Source organism: Pipra filicauda, unplaced genomic scaffold (genome assembly GCF_003945595.2).
Source record: "Pipra filicauda isolate LSUMZ 115617 unplaced genomic scaffold, ASM394559v2 scaffold3_size10097308_pilon, whole genome shotgun sequence".
In the NCBI taxonomy this organism is placed as follows: domain Eukaryota; kingdom Metazoa; phylum Chordata; class Aves; order Passeriformes; family Pipridae; genus Pipra; species Pipra filicauda.
Window position 1 is genome coordinate 4,698,331 of NW_024104532.1, and position 16,505 is coordinate 4,714,835.

At 46.4% G+C, this 16,505-nt stretch overlaps 1 protein-coding gene across 3 annotated transcripts in view; it reads left to right on the forward strand.

Annotated features, from left to right (window-relative positions):
- The window catches only part of HTR4 (5-hydroxytryptamine receptor 4), a 90,254-nt gene that overhangs the window by 50,902 nt on the left and 22,847 nt on the right, over nucleotides 1-16,505 (forward strand). For all 3 annotated transcript variants that reach the window (XM_027718803.2, XM_039385266.1, XM_039385265.1), the window contains exons 5-6: nucleotides 308-461; nucleotides 1,943-2,511. In XM_027718803.2, the coding sequence (XP_027574604.1) occupies nucleotides 308-461; nucleotides 1,943-2,511 (723 nt within the window). The remainder of the gene's footprint in view (nucleotides 1-307; nucleotides 462-1,942; nucleotides 2,512-16,505) is intronic.

Sequence of the window (16,505 nt, forward strand, 5' to 3'; positions counted from 1 at the left end):
TCACTCCCTTGCCCTGCAACCTCAGACAAACCACAGCATTAACCTATGCCTCATCTTCCCTGGCTGGAAAACAGAAAACACTGTTTTTTCCTTGTAAGTCACTCTGAAACCTTATTTACTCATGCTGTGGAAATTTCCTGAATTCCTTGTGTAAGAGGAAATCAACAGAAATAGGCTATAGACTCCTTTTTTCCTCTGTTTTGAAAGGCAGGAGAAAGAAACTGGAGAAAAGGCTTTACAATTCTATTTTTAGAAGACTTGGAAGGCTCTTTTGATGACAGTGGCTCTCTCCCTTTTCTCCTTGCAGGTACTATGCTATCTGCTGCCAGCCTCTGGTGTACAGGAACAAGATGACCCCACTGCGCATCGCTGTAATGCTCGGAGGGTGCTGGGTAATCCCAACATTTATTTCTTTCCTCCCTATCATGCAAGGCTGGAATAGCATTGGCATCATTGATCTGGTGAGTAGCTAAGGAGATACACCATTCAGATATCTTTGGTACTGTGTATTCGTCTTTAAAAAGCAATATTCAGGGAAAGGAAGGAAAAGGAAGCTGGAGGAGAAACCTTGTTATCAATGCAGAGGGGCTGTTGTGTCTTTGGAGGATACCTTTAAGGGGGTTTGAAATGACTCTGTCTGAAAGGACTGACACAGGGACAGTGGTGACTCTGGGAGAGGATTTTACCCACCTCTACGAATCAGTTCAGTGAGTAGTCCCTTGAAAACATGCCAACCCCCAACTGGCTCCTGATAAACACCTCAGGAGTCCTTGGTTCCTCCTGGCCTCTGCAGCTCTCAGGAAGTTCTGGCCCCTGCTATCACAGCCCAAGTGTCCCTCCTTGATGTGCAAGGGATGTATGGAGAGCCAGGAATCCCAGACTGCCCCAGAAGGGATAGTGCTTTGGGCCAGTCCTGCCAATATTCCCTGTCTTGGTGTAAGCCTCAGCAGGGGAAGAAGATGAAGTAAGAAGAAGACCTGTGTAAGTAATTCCAGCAGGAGTCAATTTTCCCCACTGCACTCTGGCTTCACTTGCAGGTTTCTGCCTACAGAGAAAGGATTTCAGTTGCACATCTGCTCTTCTTCCAATGTAGAGTTGTAGGAATTAAAAATGGTAAACTGTGAAAACACCTTATTTAGAAGAGCTTGTTTAAAGAGATGTGGCACCTTCTCTGCCAAGTCAAGGACCTATGAATACTTTTTGGCTCATGGAGAATAAGAGGTGCAAGCTGCTGTCACAAGGTGCCAAAGCCAAAATTGCTTCCCATCAAGCACCTTTAGGATGGGCAGCTGGTAGGAAAGGGAGGTGCATTTTGCTTATTTTACAAGCCATGCTAGGTATCTGATTTTGTTCACTGATATCTTACCCCACCTTTCCAGAAAAGACACCCAGCTGTCTGTACCAGCTTTTCTGAATGCCAGTGCAAGCCCTGCCCTTCCTTCTAACTTGCTGGTGTTCACAGATATCTGTAGCTGCATGTTAAGAAGGAGTGCAGGGTTCCAACACCAACTGATGTTTACTTCAGGTAAACTTCCTTACACGCCCAATTAAATAATTTTGATATTATAGTTGTAAAGAGGAGAAAGGGTTATTCTCTTGTTAGAATAAACAAGAGCATGTAGTGACAGGACAAGGGGGAATGGCTTCAAATTGACAGAGAGTGGGTTTAGATTAGATGTTAGGAAGAAATTCTTTACTGTGAGGGTGGTGAGGCCCTGGCACAGGTTGCCCAGAGAAGCTGTGGCTGCCCCATCCCTGGAAGTGTTCAAGGCCAGGTTGGAGGAGGCTTGGAGCAACCTGGTCTAGTGGAAGGTGTCCCCAAGGCAGGGGGATTGGAACTGGATGATCTATAAGGTCCCTTCCCACTCAAACCATTCTCTGATTCCATGATTCTAACTTCTTTCCTTCTTCCTTCTCCTTGTCCTTCCTCCTGCCACCCCAGATTCAGCAAAGACAGTTCAACAAGGCTTCCAACTCCACCTACTGCATATTCATGGTCAACAAGCCATACGCCATTACCTGCTCCGTGGTGGCCTTCTACATCCCCTTCTTCCTGATGGTGCTGGCCTACTACCGCATCTACATCACGGCGCGGGAGCACGCCCGGCAGATCCAGGTGCTGCAGCGCGCGGGGGCCCCCACGGACGACCGGCAGCACCCCCCGGACCAGCACAGCACCCACCGCATGAAGACTGAGACCAAAGCTGCCAAGACCCTGTGCATCATCATGGGGTGCTTCTGCCTGTGCTGGGCCCCCTTCTTTGTCACAAACATAGTGGACCCTTTCATAAACTACACGGTGCCGGGGAAGCTGTGGACGGCTTTCCTGTGGCTGGGCTATATCAATTCAGGGTTGAACCCTTTCCTCTACGCCTTCCTGAACAAGTCTTTCAGACGTGCCTTCCTCATCATCCTGTGCTGTGGGGATGAGCGATACCGAAGACCTTCCATCCTGGGGCAGACGGTGCCCTGTTCCACCACCACAATAAATGGATCGACGCACGTGCTAAGGTGAGTGTTTTTTTGGATGCTGCAAGATGCCTGGAGTCACTAGAAAGAGAGGATTTTTCCAGAGTTTTTGTACTGAATTGGTTTTGCTTTGAAAGGTCTTGATCTATTAAATGTTTAGAAAGGGAGGGGGCAAGAGAAATCCTTAGGGTGCTCAGGCAATCTGGGTTTGTAGATAACAGGTGCTGGCATGTGTGCTTTCTCCAGGGGTGTGCTCAGGAAAGAGTTGGGAGAACGCAAGAGTCGTGTGTGCATTTTGGTGTTGTTTTGTCAGAGGGGAAAACTTGACCCTACATGGAGCACCCTGGGGAGGCTGCCTACTTCATCTTCTCTAGGAAAGGGATCACAACCCTCCTATAGCTCCTTCTCAGGTTCTGCCTTTGTAGGCCCTCCAGCCACTGCTGTGTCCTCTGAAGTGATAAAAGGCAAAGGATGAACTTCTGCAAGCACCCTGACTGTGAGCCATTCATTCCATGGCTCTATGCAAGGAGGGGTGTTACCACTTTGTCTTAGCAGCTTGGAAAATGCCTTTTACTGTAGCTCAGCCCCAGCCCACCCAGCCCTGCAGGAGCCCAGGGTGCCTTGTGTGGGCCATGGTACATAGTCCTGAGAGTTGGCAGTTTCGGGTTCCAGGGAATTTGAACCGCACACCTCACATCCCCTCCCTTCTCTGATTACCTCAGTGTGTTCACTGCAAGAGCAGAGTGTGTGGGCGGTGCACTGGGTGGGTACAGAGGGGCTTGGAGGACTCTGGGATGGGACACTGCTGCCTTCCCACTGAGCACAGAGGTGGGAGGGAGGGAAGTACAGTTAACTCCTGTTAACTGCAGAACAAACTGCAGTCTTTGAATAGAACCAGAGGTGTTTCTATGCCACTGTCTAGAGGAGATTTTGTTCTTTTGGTAGATGGGTACTTGAGTCTTCACACCCGGATAAGGACTTGGTAACTGTCTTAGTGTTCAGAGCTGAACTCTCACGGAGACTAAATTGGACACAGAGCACTTCCTAGCTGGGTCTGATCTGCTGGTTTGCCCAAGCTCCCTTCTGCAGTGATCTCTGAAGTTTTAGAAAGAGTCCTGAGCCATATAATGGATGGGGGATGTGGCAGGACTTGTCACAACCTTGAGACAGACCTCTCAAGCTTTCTAAGTCATGAAGGACATTACAACGTATTTATCTCCTGCTGATTAAAAACTGTTTGGTGACCATGATCCCATGGTCCCAGAGCTCTCTGTCAGTGATGGATGTGTGGCACTGTGCCATGCTCAGCCTGTATTTCTGTCAGATGCTCCTCTGCTGCAGTAAGGAGTGAGAGAGCAGCCCTTGTTGGGGACAGCTCTCCATCCCACAGCGAGTGAGCTGGTCCCCCTGGCTGGGGAGCTGCAGGTGTGAAGGCTGAAAACACATCCCTGCAGGGGAAGAGAGCTCTTGCTCCCATCCCTGGTTCACCAGGGTAGCTCTGTGCTCTCAGGACTGCACCGAGTGGATGCAGGGACCAGCACAGTGGCTTAGGCACAGAGAAGGAGAGAGTGGTGTCTCTTTTGGATGGCAAACACAGCAACAGGATGGTTTTTGCTAAGTAGACAAGGCAGAGAGAGGGCAGGCAGCCTCTCTCCTGTGAGGGTTGGAGATGTAGAGGGCAGGGAGCACATCAGCCCAGAAGCTGAATTGCTTTGGTCTGTGCAGGTGTTTGACATCTGAGTGTTGCAGATGGCAATGCCAGTGACTCCTCAAACCTCTAAGTTGTCTCATTGCTTTTGCACTGTTACCTCTCTGTGAGACTTCATTTTCCTGCCTTTGTCCCGGGAACAGGAAAGCTCAGGCCAGCAGAGAGCTGGGCTCCAGAGAGAGTGATCAAGCAGTCTCTGAACACCTCCAGGAGGGCTGAGCTGCTGCTGGTTTCCTTCATTCTCTGCTGAGTGTTCCTAAGCTGACAAAATTTTGAAACTTTTTAAACACATTGATGTCCCTGTGGTGGCCAAAGCAAATGTGAGGAGTTTCCTCTAAACCCAGGGGTGCCAGTGGTCTCAGCCATCCTGGCTGGCTGGGGAGGCTCTGGTGTGCTGCAGGGAATAGTGGATCCCACTGTGGAGCTGACAGCGCGCTTTCCTCTTTTCCAACTTCTCCCTCCCACTTGTACCCCTTTATTCCCACATAGAATTTATCCATGGAAGTGTAGACAATCCTGCCAATCCAGGTGTGACACCCATTGCAAAGACTCAGTAAGAACCAAACCCACACAGGGCATTGTCCACTTGCAGCTTTTAAAAGTCTCGTCACAGATAAGAGGGTGTCAACTCTCTCCAACATACTCATGCTTGACTTAGATTATGTCCTGCCTTTCCATATCACTCCAGCCCTGCAGAAGGCACTCAGTTCCCACTGCTGCACTCCCTCCTCCCTCCGTGTGCTGGAGGGAGGTAGCTCTGCACATCAGCACTTCAGAGAGCAATTATGTTCTGTTTTCCTCAGCTTTGTAACTGATGAGAAAAGTGTGGCTTCTTTTCCCAGTGCAGATTCTGCACTGATGATGGTGGAGGTATGGGGATTAAAGCCAAACCAACTAATTGTAGTCTGTGGATAGTTAATCTCACTTGAGAAATTTTTATTTCTTCAGTGTTTCTCTCTTAAATGCCAAAAAGGTTGGATCCAGCACGAATGGTGGAGGAATTTAGTAAGGCAGGTTCTCTCAAGATATAACATACATTTCTTTGCTAGCTTTGAAATACAAGGGGTTTGTGCCCAGCAGCTGAAATATTGAAACCTTCCTGTATGGGCTGGCTTCCTACCAACCCCACTGAGGAGCTGCACTGGGGACCTGACTCACACACTTCTTTTTCTAACCTCAAGTTGTTTCTTCCCGACCAAGAGCTTCTGCAGCTGGGAAGTTGTGCAAGTGGGATTTTACAGCTGCTTTTTGTACCCTGGCAGAGGGTGCAGTGCCAAGAAGGACAGACCTTGTGGGCAGAGTTCCTGTCCCAAAAGCCACAGAGATTTGCCATTTATATTAAGCTGACATGAGCCATTTATCCTGAGAGGGAGTCAGGAGTGGTTGACTGTAAGTCTGGGATTTCTGACTCCACTTCCAATCTTGAGAGGATCTAAACTTTCCTTCAGCTCTGCACCATTCTGTCCTTGCTCACACCCATCTCACTGGTGCATTTGCAAGTGCAGGAATGTGTTTGTCACTGTCAAAACTGAGGATCTTGCTCTGCGATGCGTCTGACCTGGGAGTGCCTTCCAGGCAGAGAAAGCCTTTCTTCTTTTTTTCTTCTGATAACTTTAGTGTCACAATTTTCTGACATTCCCATTTTGGGATTTTTCACATTTGTATTAGAAATGGGGGGGGAAGGAGGAGCAGAACTCAATAAAACACAGCAGTGAGAAGAGGCAGACGCCCTGACCACACACAGACTTTGACTACTAGGGAAGCAGTTCTCATTCCTTCTTTTGTTTTAATTTATTTTTAAGTAGTCTGTGAAGATTGTGATGTTCTGGGCGACCCAGGCAGGGAGAGACCTTTTACAGCACAGCTGGGGCCAGTCACAGCCCCAGTGGTGATGGGGCTGAGGAGCAGAGACTGCACAGTGGCTTGACCACGATATGAGGGTAATTACAGCTTTCTTAATGCCATGGCAACCACCCCACTTTATCCCTAAATTATGAACCAGAAGATGGGGAAAGAATTTCCTGTCAGTCACCCGTGTTGTTCTTGAACTCTCCACCAGCTAGTGTGAGACATCCATTCCTTGAACAGGGCAAGACATGGTGCAAAATGTGTTTTAAGGATGTCACAAACAGTCAGGAGACAGATCTTGGTTAGAGCAGTATCTGTGTGTACAGTGGGAAAGTGTATAAGAACTAAATATTCAGCTTCAACAGAAGATTTTGATTTGCCTGTTTTCCAGGTTTGCTTTCTGAAAGTGTAGGAATTGCCAGAACCCCTATTTTTATCCCTGGATACTCATCTATTTCAACTCTGATCTGTACCATCAGAATTCAGGCAAGACACGTGCAAATGTTGAATTGAAATCTGCAGGGGTGGGAACAATCCGAAATTCATGCCCAATTCATTTTTCAATGGCTGAGATTGCAACTCACATGTCACAAAGGTTTATTTCTCTGGCTGCGGCACAAATTGCATAATTCATTTTAAATATTTGCAATTCATAGTTATAATAACCTGTGGTTTGGAATATCGTTCACTGAAAAGACTTGGGAATCATTCTGGAAAATGAGTGAATAGGAGAATTTACAATGAGCACTCAGCTAATGTATGGCAGAAATTAGTACAGTAATGAACTGCAATAGATGCAGTTTCTGGATGGCTGTACCACGTGTTCAGGAGTTCAGTGCACCATGAGACTGAAAGAAAAATTCCAGAATCATCTGAAAAATGTTGTCTTGCCCTTTAAACAGATTGTTTGTGTATCGTTTGTCATGCGTAGATATTTATGCAACACAAACCAACAAACTCGTGCCTTCATGAATCATTGAACCCCATTCTGCACAAGTGGGTGGGAACCCAGGTCAGCATTGCTTGAATTCTTGGATAAAACAAGTTTTGAAATTTTGCCGCAGCAAAGAGGATGACTTTGGGTGAAATGTATTTGAGCAATGATCAGAGTAGACAGACTCTGGAACATTTGGGTCAAGGAGGTCACTTTGGTGTGTCCCCTATTTCCTCTCAGAACTGCACTGCTCAGCACAGAGCACTGTATTAGTCTCTTCAGGGAAAGCTCTAATGAGAGGTTTATTTACCACTCATTTTCCTCACAGAGAGGTCTTCTCAAAACGTCTATTTTATTTCTCCAAAGTAAAACACATCCTGATTTTTCTCTTAAAAAAGCCCAAACTAACAAAGCTGGGAAAAAAAGAAACATGCACCTTGGGGCTGGAAGTTCATTGTCTGCATAAATACAAAATCAGATAAATAACCCCCTCAGCCCACACTCGTGTCAACACTCTGGAGGGGCAAAAACCCTGGGAGAAGTGTGCAGTAAATCCTGGTGTGCAGCTGGAGCACTGCTGTGCAGGGTTATTGGTCACTACAGAGATCAGGAGTAATTGTGCCAGTAAATCTCCCGAACTTCAGCCAGCTCTGGTGTTTCCCTGCTCTGTTGTAACAGGCACCTCAGCAACTCAGGTCTCTGGTTTTTAGAAATTTAGCAACTCCACACAGATCTGTGGGAATAAAAATAAATCCATGCTGGTTGTAGGGAAGAGAAGGTCAGAGCTGCTGTGAAGCAAAAGGATAACTGATTATAGAATCATAGAATGGTTTGTGATTTGTGGCTCTCAGCCACCCTTCCCCAACAGCTGTGCACAGAGGTGGTCCTGGGGATGGAGCAGTGATCCCTTCCCACCTGCCATGGTGGGATTTCTTGGGCTCCAGTTGTGGCTTAACTCAGAAAACACACAGGTTGTTTACTCAGAGCTGCTTTCTGATGGACCTGGCAAGTCTATTTCCAGGATCTGGGTTTTCAGGTAAAATATCTCCTCCTGTTCCTGTTCTCTGTGGTCCTTCTTTAGGCCCTAAGACAGAGATCACAGAGCTTCCTGAGGCAGAATAACCACTTGTCCTCCTCTTTCTCCTCCACAGCCTTGGGTGATGCCAGTGATGGGGCTTTCCCCTCCAGCCAAGCCCAGCCCAGCCCAGTCAAGCCCAGTCCAGCCCAGTCCAATGCAGTCCAGCCCAGCCCAGCTGAGCCTCCAAACCAGCCTGTCCTCTGCTCTCCTGCCTCTCTTCCATGTCTCCCGAGGCAGAGCCATCCCATGGTGTTTGACAAGCCCCAAGCTCTCCCAGCACAGATGTTTTTTGGCGAAGGTGCATGGCAGTTGTTTGCATTCCTCATTCGCTCTGCCAGGCTGCCTGGAGACTCCTCCAAATTAGTTGAAAGGGTAAAATCCAATATTTATTGGTTCTTCCAGAGTTTCTGAAAGGTTTTTTTGTTTTGTTTTGCTCTTAAGGAGAAATAGGGAAGCAACAGGTGGGCACCTGGGTGTACAAAACTCACAAACATGCCCAGCAAGGGAACAAAACCCATCAATAACAAACATGTTATTTGAGCTTGATTTGACCAAATTTGAAATTGGAAGTGAATCTTCACTGTGACTCAATTTTTAAACACAAAGGATGCACATCTTCAATTTAATTTGTTTCTTTACTTTAGCTATAATTGCCAGATAAATGTACTTCCAATGGGTTTTCCCCCTTTACACAAACTGTAGATGTATGATTTTTTTTTTCTTATCACTAAGGTATCATTTAGAAAAGAATTTCATTGACAGGATGCTACTGCCCTAAGCTATAAAGATCTTTAGTACAAAGCCATTCCATTAGGGTTAAACTTTCTGACTGGCTGGAACTGCCTGGGAATTTTAATGATCCTGCAAGATGGATCAGAGCTTTGATATATGTTAATGTCTTCTTTACTACAAGTTCGTTAGCCCCAAGACAGATCATCTGGACTTGGTCTGCTCTTCCCTTCATTGCCTCAGCCCTTGGTGGTTCACACTGGAATTGCACAGGTCATTTTTGGAGGCATTTTGGACTTGCTCTGCTTGTGGGACTTGGAGCAGGTCCAGGTTGCCAAGGTTTAGGGTCTGTGATGTCCTTTCTCCAGCAGCTGCCTTATTAATGGGACTGATAGGCAAGAGCTGGCCCCCCTTTGTGAAGGTGCTGATAAAGCACATGCCCACTAAGTTCTTTTTGGACAATTTCTGAGCAAAACCTTGAGAAACACAGCAAATTATGTGCATTTGAAAATGGGAACTTCAGTGTTATTTCACCTATTTTGCCACAGCCCCAGGGCTGAGCCCTCTGGGCAGTGCAACAAGAGGCTGCTCAAGATATGTTTTCGGTTCAAGTATCAGTTCCTTGTGCCAGGAGAAGCAGCTCAGGGCCACAGGCCCAGCACAGCTGTCTGGTTTCACCTGGCAAATGCAGGCTGGGAGGAGATCTGATTGCTGTCTGTAAATGCTAATATTGTTAACCTTATTCAGGAGATAATTTGGTTTTCACTTAAATTTCATTAGCTGCAAACCTGAAAATGAATTCTGTAAAATATAGGAGATAATTAGACTCAAGAACAACTAAAAAAAGAGTTTTGTCCTTTTTTGACGGAGCTTTCTTGTAATTTTTTTTGTGAAGCATTGCCAATATTTACAATCAAACTTATGTTCCAACTTCCCTGGCATGATTTTACAACTTGGCATCAGCCTTCTCCACAGTCACAGCCTTCTAATATTCACAAACACCGTGACTAGAAGTTGTGAGGGATTGTAAGCAGGGCACAGAGAGCTATAAATATCAGTAGGTACATGATAGCTCAGACAGAAGATATGGGCTGAGTCAGGGAGTGCAGGGGAACATTATACAACCTGCTGTGCAGGATCCACGAGCAGAGGAGCCCTTGGGTCCAGCAATGTAGATGTTCCACAACAGCTCAAGTTATCACAGGAAAACAGTTGCTCGTGTGGCAAAGGGCTTGGCTGTGTGTTCTGTTCAGCATCAACCAACCTACAAACTAAAAGATGATACATGGTCCCCTTCTGCACAGCTGTCTTCTTCCTTTCCCCTCTCCCTCATCCAAAGAAAGCTGTGTGTGTTTCTGTGTCTCCTGACTCCTACCAGTATGTGACTGCACAGGGCACCCTGTGGCAGTTGGTGGCACAGGAAACTCCTCCAGGTAGCTGATGTGGCGCCCGCAGAGGCTGAATCCACCCTAGTCGAAAGCATTAGCAATGGTCAGGACATACTTGCAGCCTGGCAGCGCACATGGGGACGTGCAGAGAGCCGAGCAGCCACAGCTGGGTGGGTGGGAAGCTGCAGGAAGGGTCCTTTCCCTTCCCTTCCCTGATTTCCTGTACCCACCTTCCACATCCAGTCATTCCTTGAACACCTCCAGGGATGGTGACTCTACCACCTCCCTGGGCAGCCCCTTCCAATGCCTGACAACAATTTTCAGTGAACAAATTCCTCCTGATGTCCAGCCTGAACCTCCTCTGGCACAGCTTGAGGCCGTTTCCTTTTGTCCTGTCCCTTGTTCCCTGGGAGCAGAGCTCGACCCCCACCTGGCTCCCCCCTCCTGTCAGGGAGTTGTAGAGAGTGAGAAGGTCCCCCTTGAGACTCCTTTTCTCCAGGCTGAGCCCCCCAACTCCCTCAGCCACTCCTCTTAGGACTTATAAAGAAGGGAGGCTCCAGCAGAGTCTGGAAAATAACAAGCAGGATTTACACTATGAATTGAAGGCAGAGAAGCTGTGAGGGGGTGGGAGCTGATGGCAAGACATGGCAGTGGGGAGCTGCTGCCAAGCTGTTCTCGCTGCCTGAGATGCAGCCCCTGCTCTGCCCCTGTTGTGGCTCTGGGAAGGCAGAGCCTGTCTGTGCTCACAGAACCAACCACGACCATTCCTACATGCTGCACCTCCAGCTCGTGTGTGGGAGGACTGGGTTTTTTTTTTTATTGTGGGTGTTTGCTGAAAGTATTGCTGAAGCCTTTCTTTGTATTTGTAAATGCAGTAGGCTCGTTGTTGAGATGGGATTATCCCCAGGGTAGAAGTCGAGACACTAATTATTTGTCTCTTATCTGCCATCTGTGAGGTTTGGGGTAAGGTTCTTCCTCCTGCCCCTTCCCTGCTTTTTCTTGGCTCCCCTGCCCTGCTCAGCATCCCTTTGGCTCTCTGGGATGGTGAGGCATTGCTGGCACCTCGCTGGGCTGTGTGTCTGTGCTGCACCCTGTGTCACAGGAGCCCGGTACCTTTCTTCACCCAAAACCTGTCTGCCAATAACCAGGACACTGCTGAAGCCTTGTACACTGCTCAAAAGGTGCCTCACCGGAGGAAACCGAGAACTTCTGATAAGAGAAAAGATTCTTGTAATTGTACTGAGTGAAATCAAGATATTTATCTTATCTGCTACAAAGGAAAGAGGGGATTAGGGTTTTAAAATGCCAGTTTCCTTCAATTTTAGTAAGATAATCTCTTTCAATATGTCTGTATATTGGAAAAAGAGATTAGAGTTAAGCTAAACCCCTTTTTGTTATTTGGCCTAATACAAGATTCAAGATCAGAACTTCTCTTCTGCATCAGTTTGTTTCTGGTAGAGAAGCCAAGGCACTGAAGGGCACCTTGAGCTCAGAAGCAACTAAAATATCGACTGATTTTTGTCTATTTTTTATTGCACGATTTGTGCTTTGGTAACAAAAGCAAGGGGGTTTTTTTCTGGTCTGAGATTTACTTTTGCTGTTGGTTGATGTGGTTTCTCTCTCCCTGTGGAATGGCTGACCCCTGGTTTGGTACTTCTCTGTTTGTGGTATAATTCTGGAGGTTTCCATAAAAGCCCTTTCTGCAGGAAGCAGTGGGGATTCTGTGCTCCATGGGCTGTCCAGGGAAGCTGGGCTCAGTCCAACTGCCCCAGTAGCTGCCTGCCCATGCCACCCTGTGTCCTGCTCAGTCTTTGTATTACTGCTTACAGAAAATGGAGAGCAATCTGGTTTACAGAAGTTAGAGGTGATCCAGCTCCTGGTAGCTCCTCCCGTGTCAGAGGATAATCCTCCTCCTGTCAGAGGATAATGCTGGAAGGAAGGATTCTGTTAGAAAAAGCAGAGAGAAGAAACCACAAGGATGGGATGACTAGTCCTGCTGCAGGCCAACATTCCTTCTCTCTGCAATTATTGTTGGGTTTCACTTCACTTCACTGTCTTTCTGATTCAAATGGAAACTTTAAGTAACTTACATTAATTGTTGTCTTTTCCAATTAAACCTCTTCGGTCTCTGACATGCACGACTGTTTCTTATTTCCCTCTGCTTTGCATAAAGAACAGCATGTCCCCAGCTCTGTGCTGGCCTGGAACAAGAACAAGGTTCCCACAGGCAGCTCTGGAGAGCTCACACTGTGCTCTCAAGGGCTTCAGAAACACCTCCCTTGCTGTGATGCCTCGGCACCTACTGCCCTTCTGCTTCCCTCTGCTCCAGCATCTGCTGCTCTCCTCAAAGTTTCCCTTCCTCATCCCTGCAAAAGGTAGTGCAGGGAAACAGCAAAGGGAGTGTGTGACAAAAGCAGGGAATTCATCTGCCCCGTGGGTCTCATTCAGTAAGGATGGGTTTGGTTTCCACATGTACTTTTTCATCCTTCCAGGTCTCCTGACAGTAAAAGCAAACAACTCCTGTGCTGCACAGAGTGATCTGAATGCTATTTTTCATTGCTTTGGAGGCCTTGATGAAAAAGCAGGACATTATCTGTTGGGAAAAGCTCTAATCTGATTTCACTCGAGTCCTTATCGATATGGAGCACCTTTATTGGACTGGATAATCTAATCCCAACTTCCTGAATCAATGATATGATGCCAGATATTTACTCAGGTTCATACACCTAAAGTGGAAAGTGTCTGCTGAAAAATTAATTCTCTCTCATGGAATGATATTTGGCTCAGCTTCTGAATGTGTCCTGTGTTGGGAATACGGGACATGCTGCAGTAGCTGGTGCTGGGAGTGGTGTGATGAGATGGACAAAGAAGTGAATCGATTCTCTGCCTTCCAGCTGTAATTAGGAGTCCACTGGCCAGAGCAGAGCACTGCTGGCCATAGTGCCATGCTCCCTGCAGCTGGAATGCCTGACATCTCCCCCGTCATGTGACAAAGCCCAGACCTGTTGGAAACATATCATGTAAATAATGGAATGCAACTGAAACAATGGCATTTAGATAAATACACACATCCCTCAGAATACATGTCAACATACAGAATCTGATTCCAAGTCCTTTGGGACTTTCTCCATTCATTCCAGAGATACAGAATAGGGTTTAAAACTAATTTTGGTACCTGAAAAAATTCTATTATGGATAGCAATTTGCTATCCACCTACTTCTCTTCTGTTCCAGCTGACCTTTGCACAGCTTTGATGAATGCGTTGGGCTGTTTTTCTCCTCTCCAGAGATAATATGTTTTATCAGTCAGAGTGTTTTCAGACAATGCAAATCAGCATTTGCAGAGAGCTCCACATGCCTTAAGGCCAGAAATGCTATATAAACCTGAGCAATTATTGTCATGTTCTATTATTCGTTGTGGCAGCAGACATCTCCAACTCAGAGCTAATTGTTTAACTGCATTTTAATTTTAGGTTAACTTCTTTGTTCTTTTTCCTTTTTCAATAACCCTCTTCCTTTCTGATTGCTGTAGGAGAGTTTATTTAAGCATTATATGCACCACCTCTTCCTCTGTAAACTCACACTGTGTAAAAGCTTCCCCATTGCAGTAGTCAAAATTTTTTCTAAGGCTTTTGGGGTGTTTGTGTCAGAGAAGAGCCAGTTTTTCTCAAGAAATTTTGGTCAGTTGTTTGGGATTTCCAGGAAAGAGTCAAGGACTTTCAGTACATCTGCTGGGATTTGATTGTCTTTTACCAATTTGCCACTTTTTGGATCCTTATTTCCAATTGCTGTGTGGCTGCTGGTGCCATCCTGCCGGGGTCATGGGCTTCAGCAAATGTAGGTACCTGCTAACCCTGCTGTGACCGTGTCTGCAGTGCTCACCCATCTGGGATTTCAGTCCTTAGTCAGCTCTAAGCATCTTTTCATTTTAAACTGCCCATTTCAAAACAGAAAATTGGCCATTTTGAGGTTTTCGGTTTTATTTATTTGACATAGCAAAGGTTATCCTTGCAAACATCTGCTGCTCAGTAAATATGTACATCTTAAGGAGATGACCTGACCTGGGAATTGATACAGACACAGTAAAGATGCACTGTTGCTTTAGGGATGCCTTTGGGAGTACATCCTGCCTTGCAAATGCTCCATCCCCCATTACATCTGGCTGAGTGAGGCTATTCCTGCATTAGCTGGTGATTTCCAGGCCTTACTTCTGCATTGCTCTGTCTGTTCTCTGGCCATGACAGGCAACTTCAGCCTTACTATCACCCGGCACACAACAAAACAGTTTTAAAATTCAGGGAGCCAGATTTTGGAACCCTCCAGGGACTCCTTCCATGGTCTTCTGCTGGACTGCCTTTAAATTTGATTTCAGAAAATACAGATACATAGAGGCACAGGCTTAGAAATGAGATTTGCACAACAGAGCACTCCTTAGGATACAGCTTGACCATATTACTTTTCCTTGCTTCGACAGTACTGTGCTGGGAAGGAGGAACATTGCCAGCAATGTTCCACGTCCATCCTGCATTCTTCCTTTTCTCTGATGCTGCTTTCACTCATGGAAGTAAAAATAACCACTTTGCTTTATTACACCTTTCTCAGCAGTGACTGAACCAGTAGTTTCAGAGTCAGTCATGTCCCTGAAGGAAGCGTGTGGATTCTGTCTGACACTTGGTGAGTGTCACTTGTCACGAACAGACTTTGCAGAGATATCCTTGCAGGCTTAGCAGAAGGGATGTCAATTAGGCTGTCGATTTGTGTTGTTCCATAGGCCCATCAAAGCATAGCACTTCAATAACTGAAGAGGCACAAGGTACTAAAGAGCATTTAGCCTTATCTCTCAAGTGCTTATGTTGTCATAGAATCACTTAGGTTGGAAAAGACCTCCAAGACCACTTAGTTCAACCTGTGACAGATCCCCACCTTGTCAACCAGACCAGAGCACTGAGTGCCACATCCAGTCATTCCTTGAACATCTCCAGGGATGGTGACTCCACCACCTCCCATTTTTTATGCTTTGCCTTGGTATCTATCACACACCAAATAATCTGACATCCACACAGGAGCATTATAATGCTCTGAAATCCTTACCTCTCTCAAAAGGAAGTATAGCAAGTCCTTCAACCTCCAAGTCTTCCAAAGTCTGAGTCCTGGCAGCACTTTTTCCTCTGCTGAAGTGAATCCACCTCTGAAAAGTCGTGGTACAGCTGTTTAAGTGTCATGGTTTTGGGGTTTTTTGTTAAAGAATTGAAGGAAACACAATATGGATTTGTCATTTTGGAAGGCTGCAGTGTTGCTCCATGAAACAGAGAGGAGCCAAACAGGCAAACTCAAGTACTAGTACCAAAGAAAAGAAAAATCAAGAAGCTGGTCATGTCTTATGTTAACGGTATGTATGAGTAATTTTATCACTGATTGATCTGTCATCTGCCTGGCAGTGCACAGAAACAGTCACAGTTTGCATTGATATATTAAAGGCACATGTCATGTGTTCAGTGAGATTCATGCCCTGTGGTGCTTTTTTGACAAGTTTTTATAGCACCGTAGTTAGTATTTATTAACAGTGGAAGCACTTTATAACATTTTGATATAACATTTGAGACAAGAACTCCACAGAGCAACCACTTCATAGGCAAGAAAGCAATTAGGAATGACACTTCCAGAAGTGTTACCAAGAGATCTTCAAAGAGCTCCATTCCAAACCATTGGCAGCACGGTGCTTTAGCAGGGGGTATGGGAAGACTCGCTTGGCTTCATCCCAGCAGGAGTGGCACATCCACCTCCCCAGCAAGGAGATGCACCTTCTGCAGCACCTCAACATCCCCAGAGCTCCCTCATTAGGCACAGCCCATTCAGCTCCATATGGGAGGAGGAAAACCAGGCACCTATCTCTGCTCAGTGTTACCAGTGACAGGACCCCAGGGAATGGCTGGAGCTGTGTCAAGGGAAGTTTAGGTTGGATATTAGGAAAACGTTCTTCCCCAGAGGGTGGTTGGGCACTGAACAGGCTCCCCAGGGCAGTGGGCACGGCCCCAAGGCTGACAGAACTCAAGGAGTGTTTGGACATCACCCTCAGGCACATGGTGGGATTGTTGGGGTGTCCTGTGCAGGGCCAGGAGTTGGACTCAGTGATCTTCTGCATCCCTTCCAGCTCAGGATATTCTGTGATTCTATAAAAACAGGATGCAAGAGAGTAGTTCATAAAAAAAAATCTCAAAGAACTCAGGGAAATGATGCACTTCAGTGACACACCATTTCTTTTTCTGTTTTTGAAAGAATCTTTGTCCTTGATAAATTTTAAAACCACCCCAGTAACATCCCTTAAACTCAGCTGTAGGCTCAACTAATTTC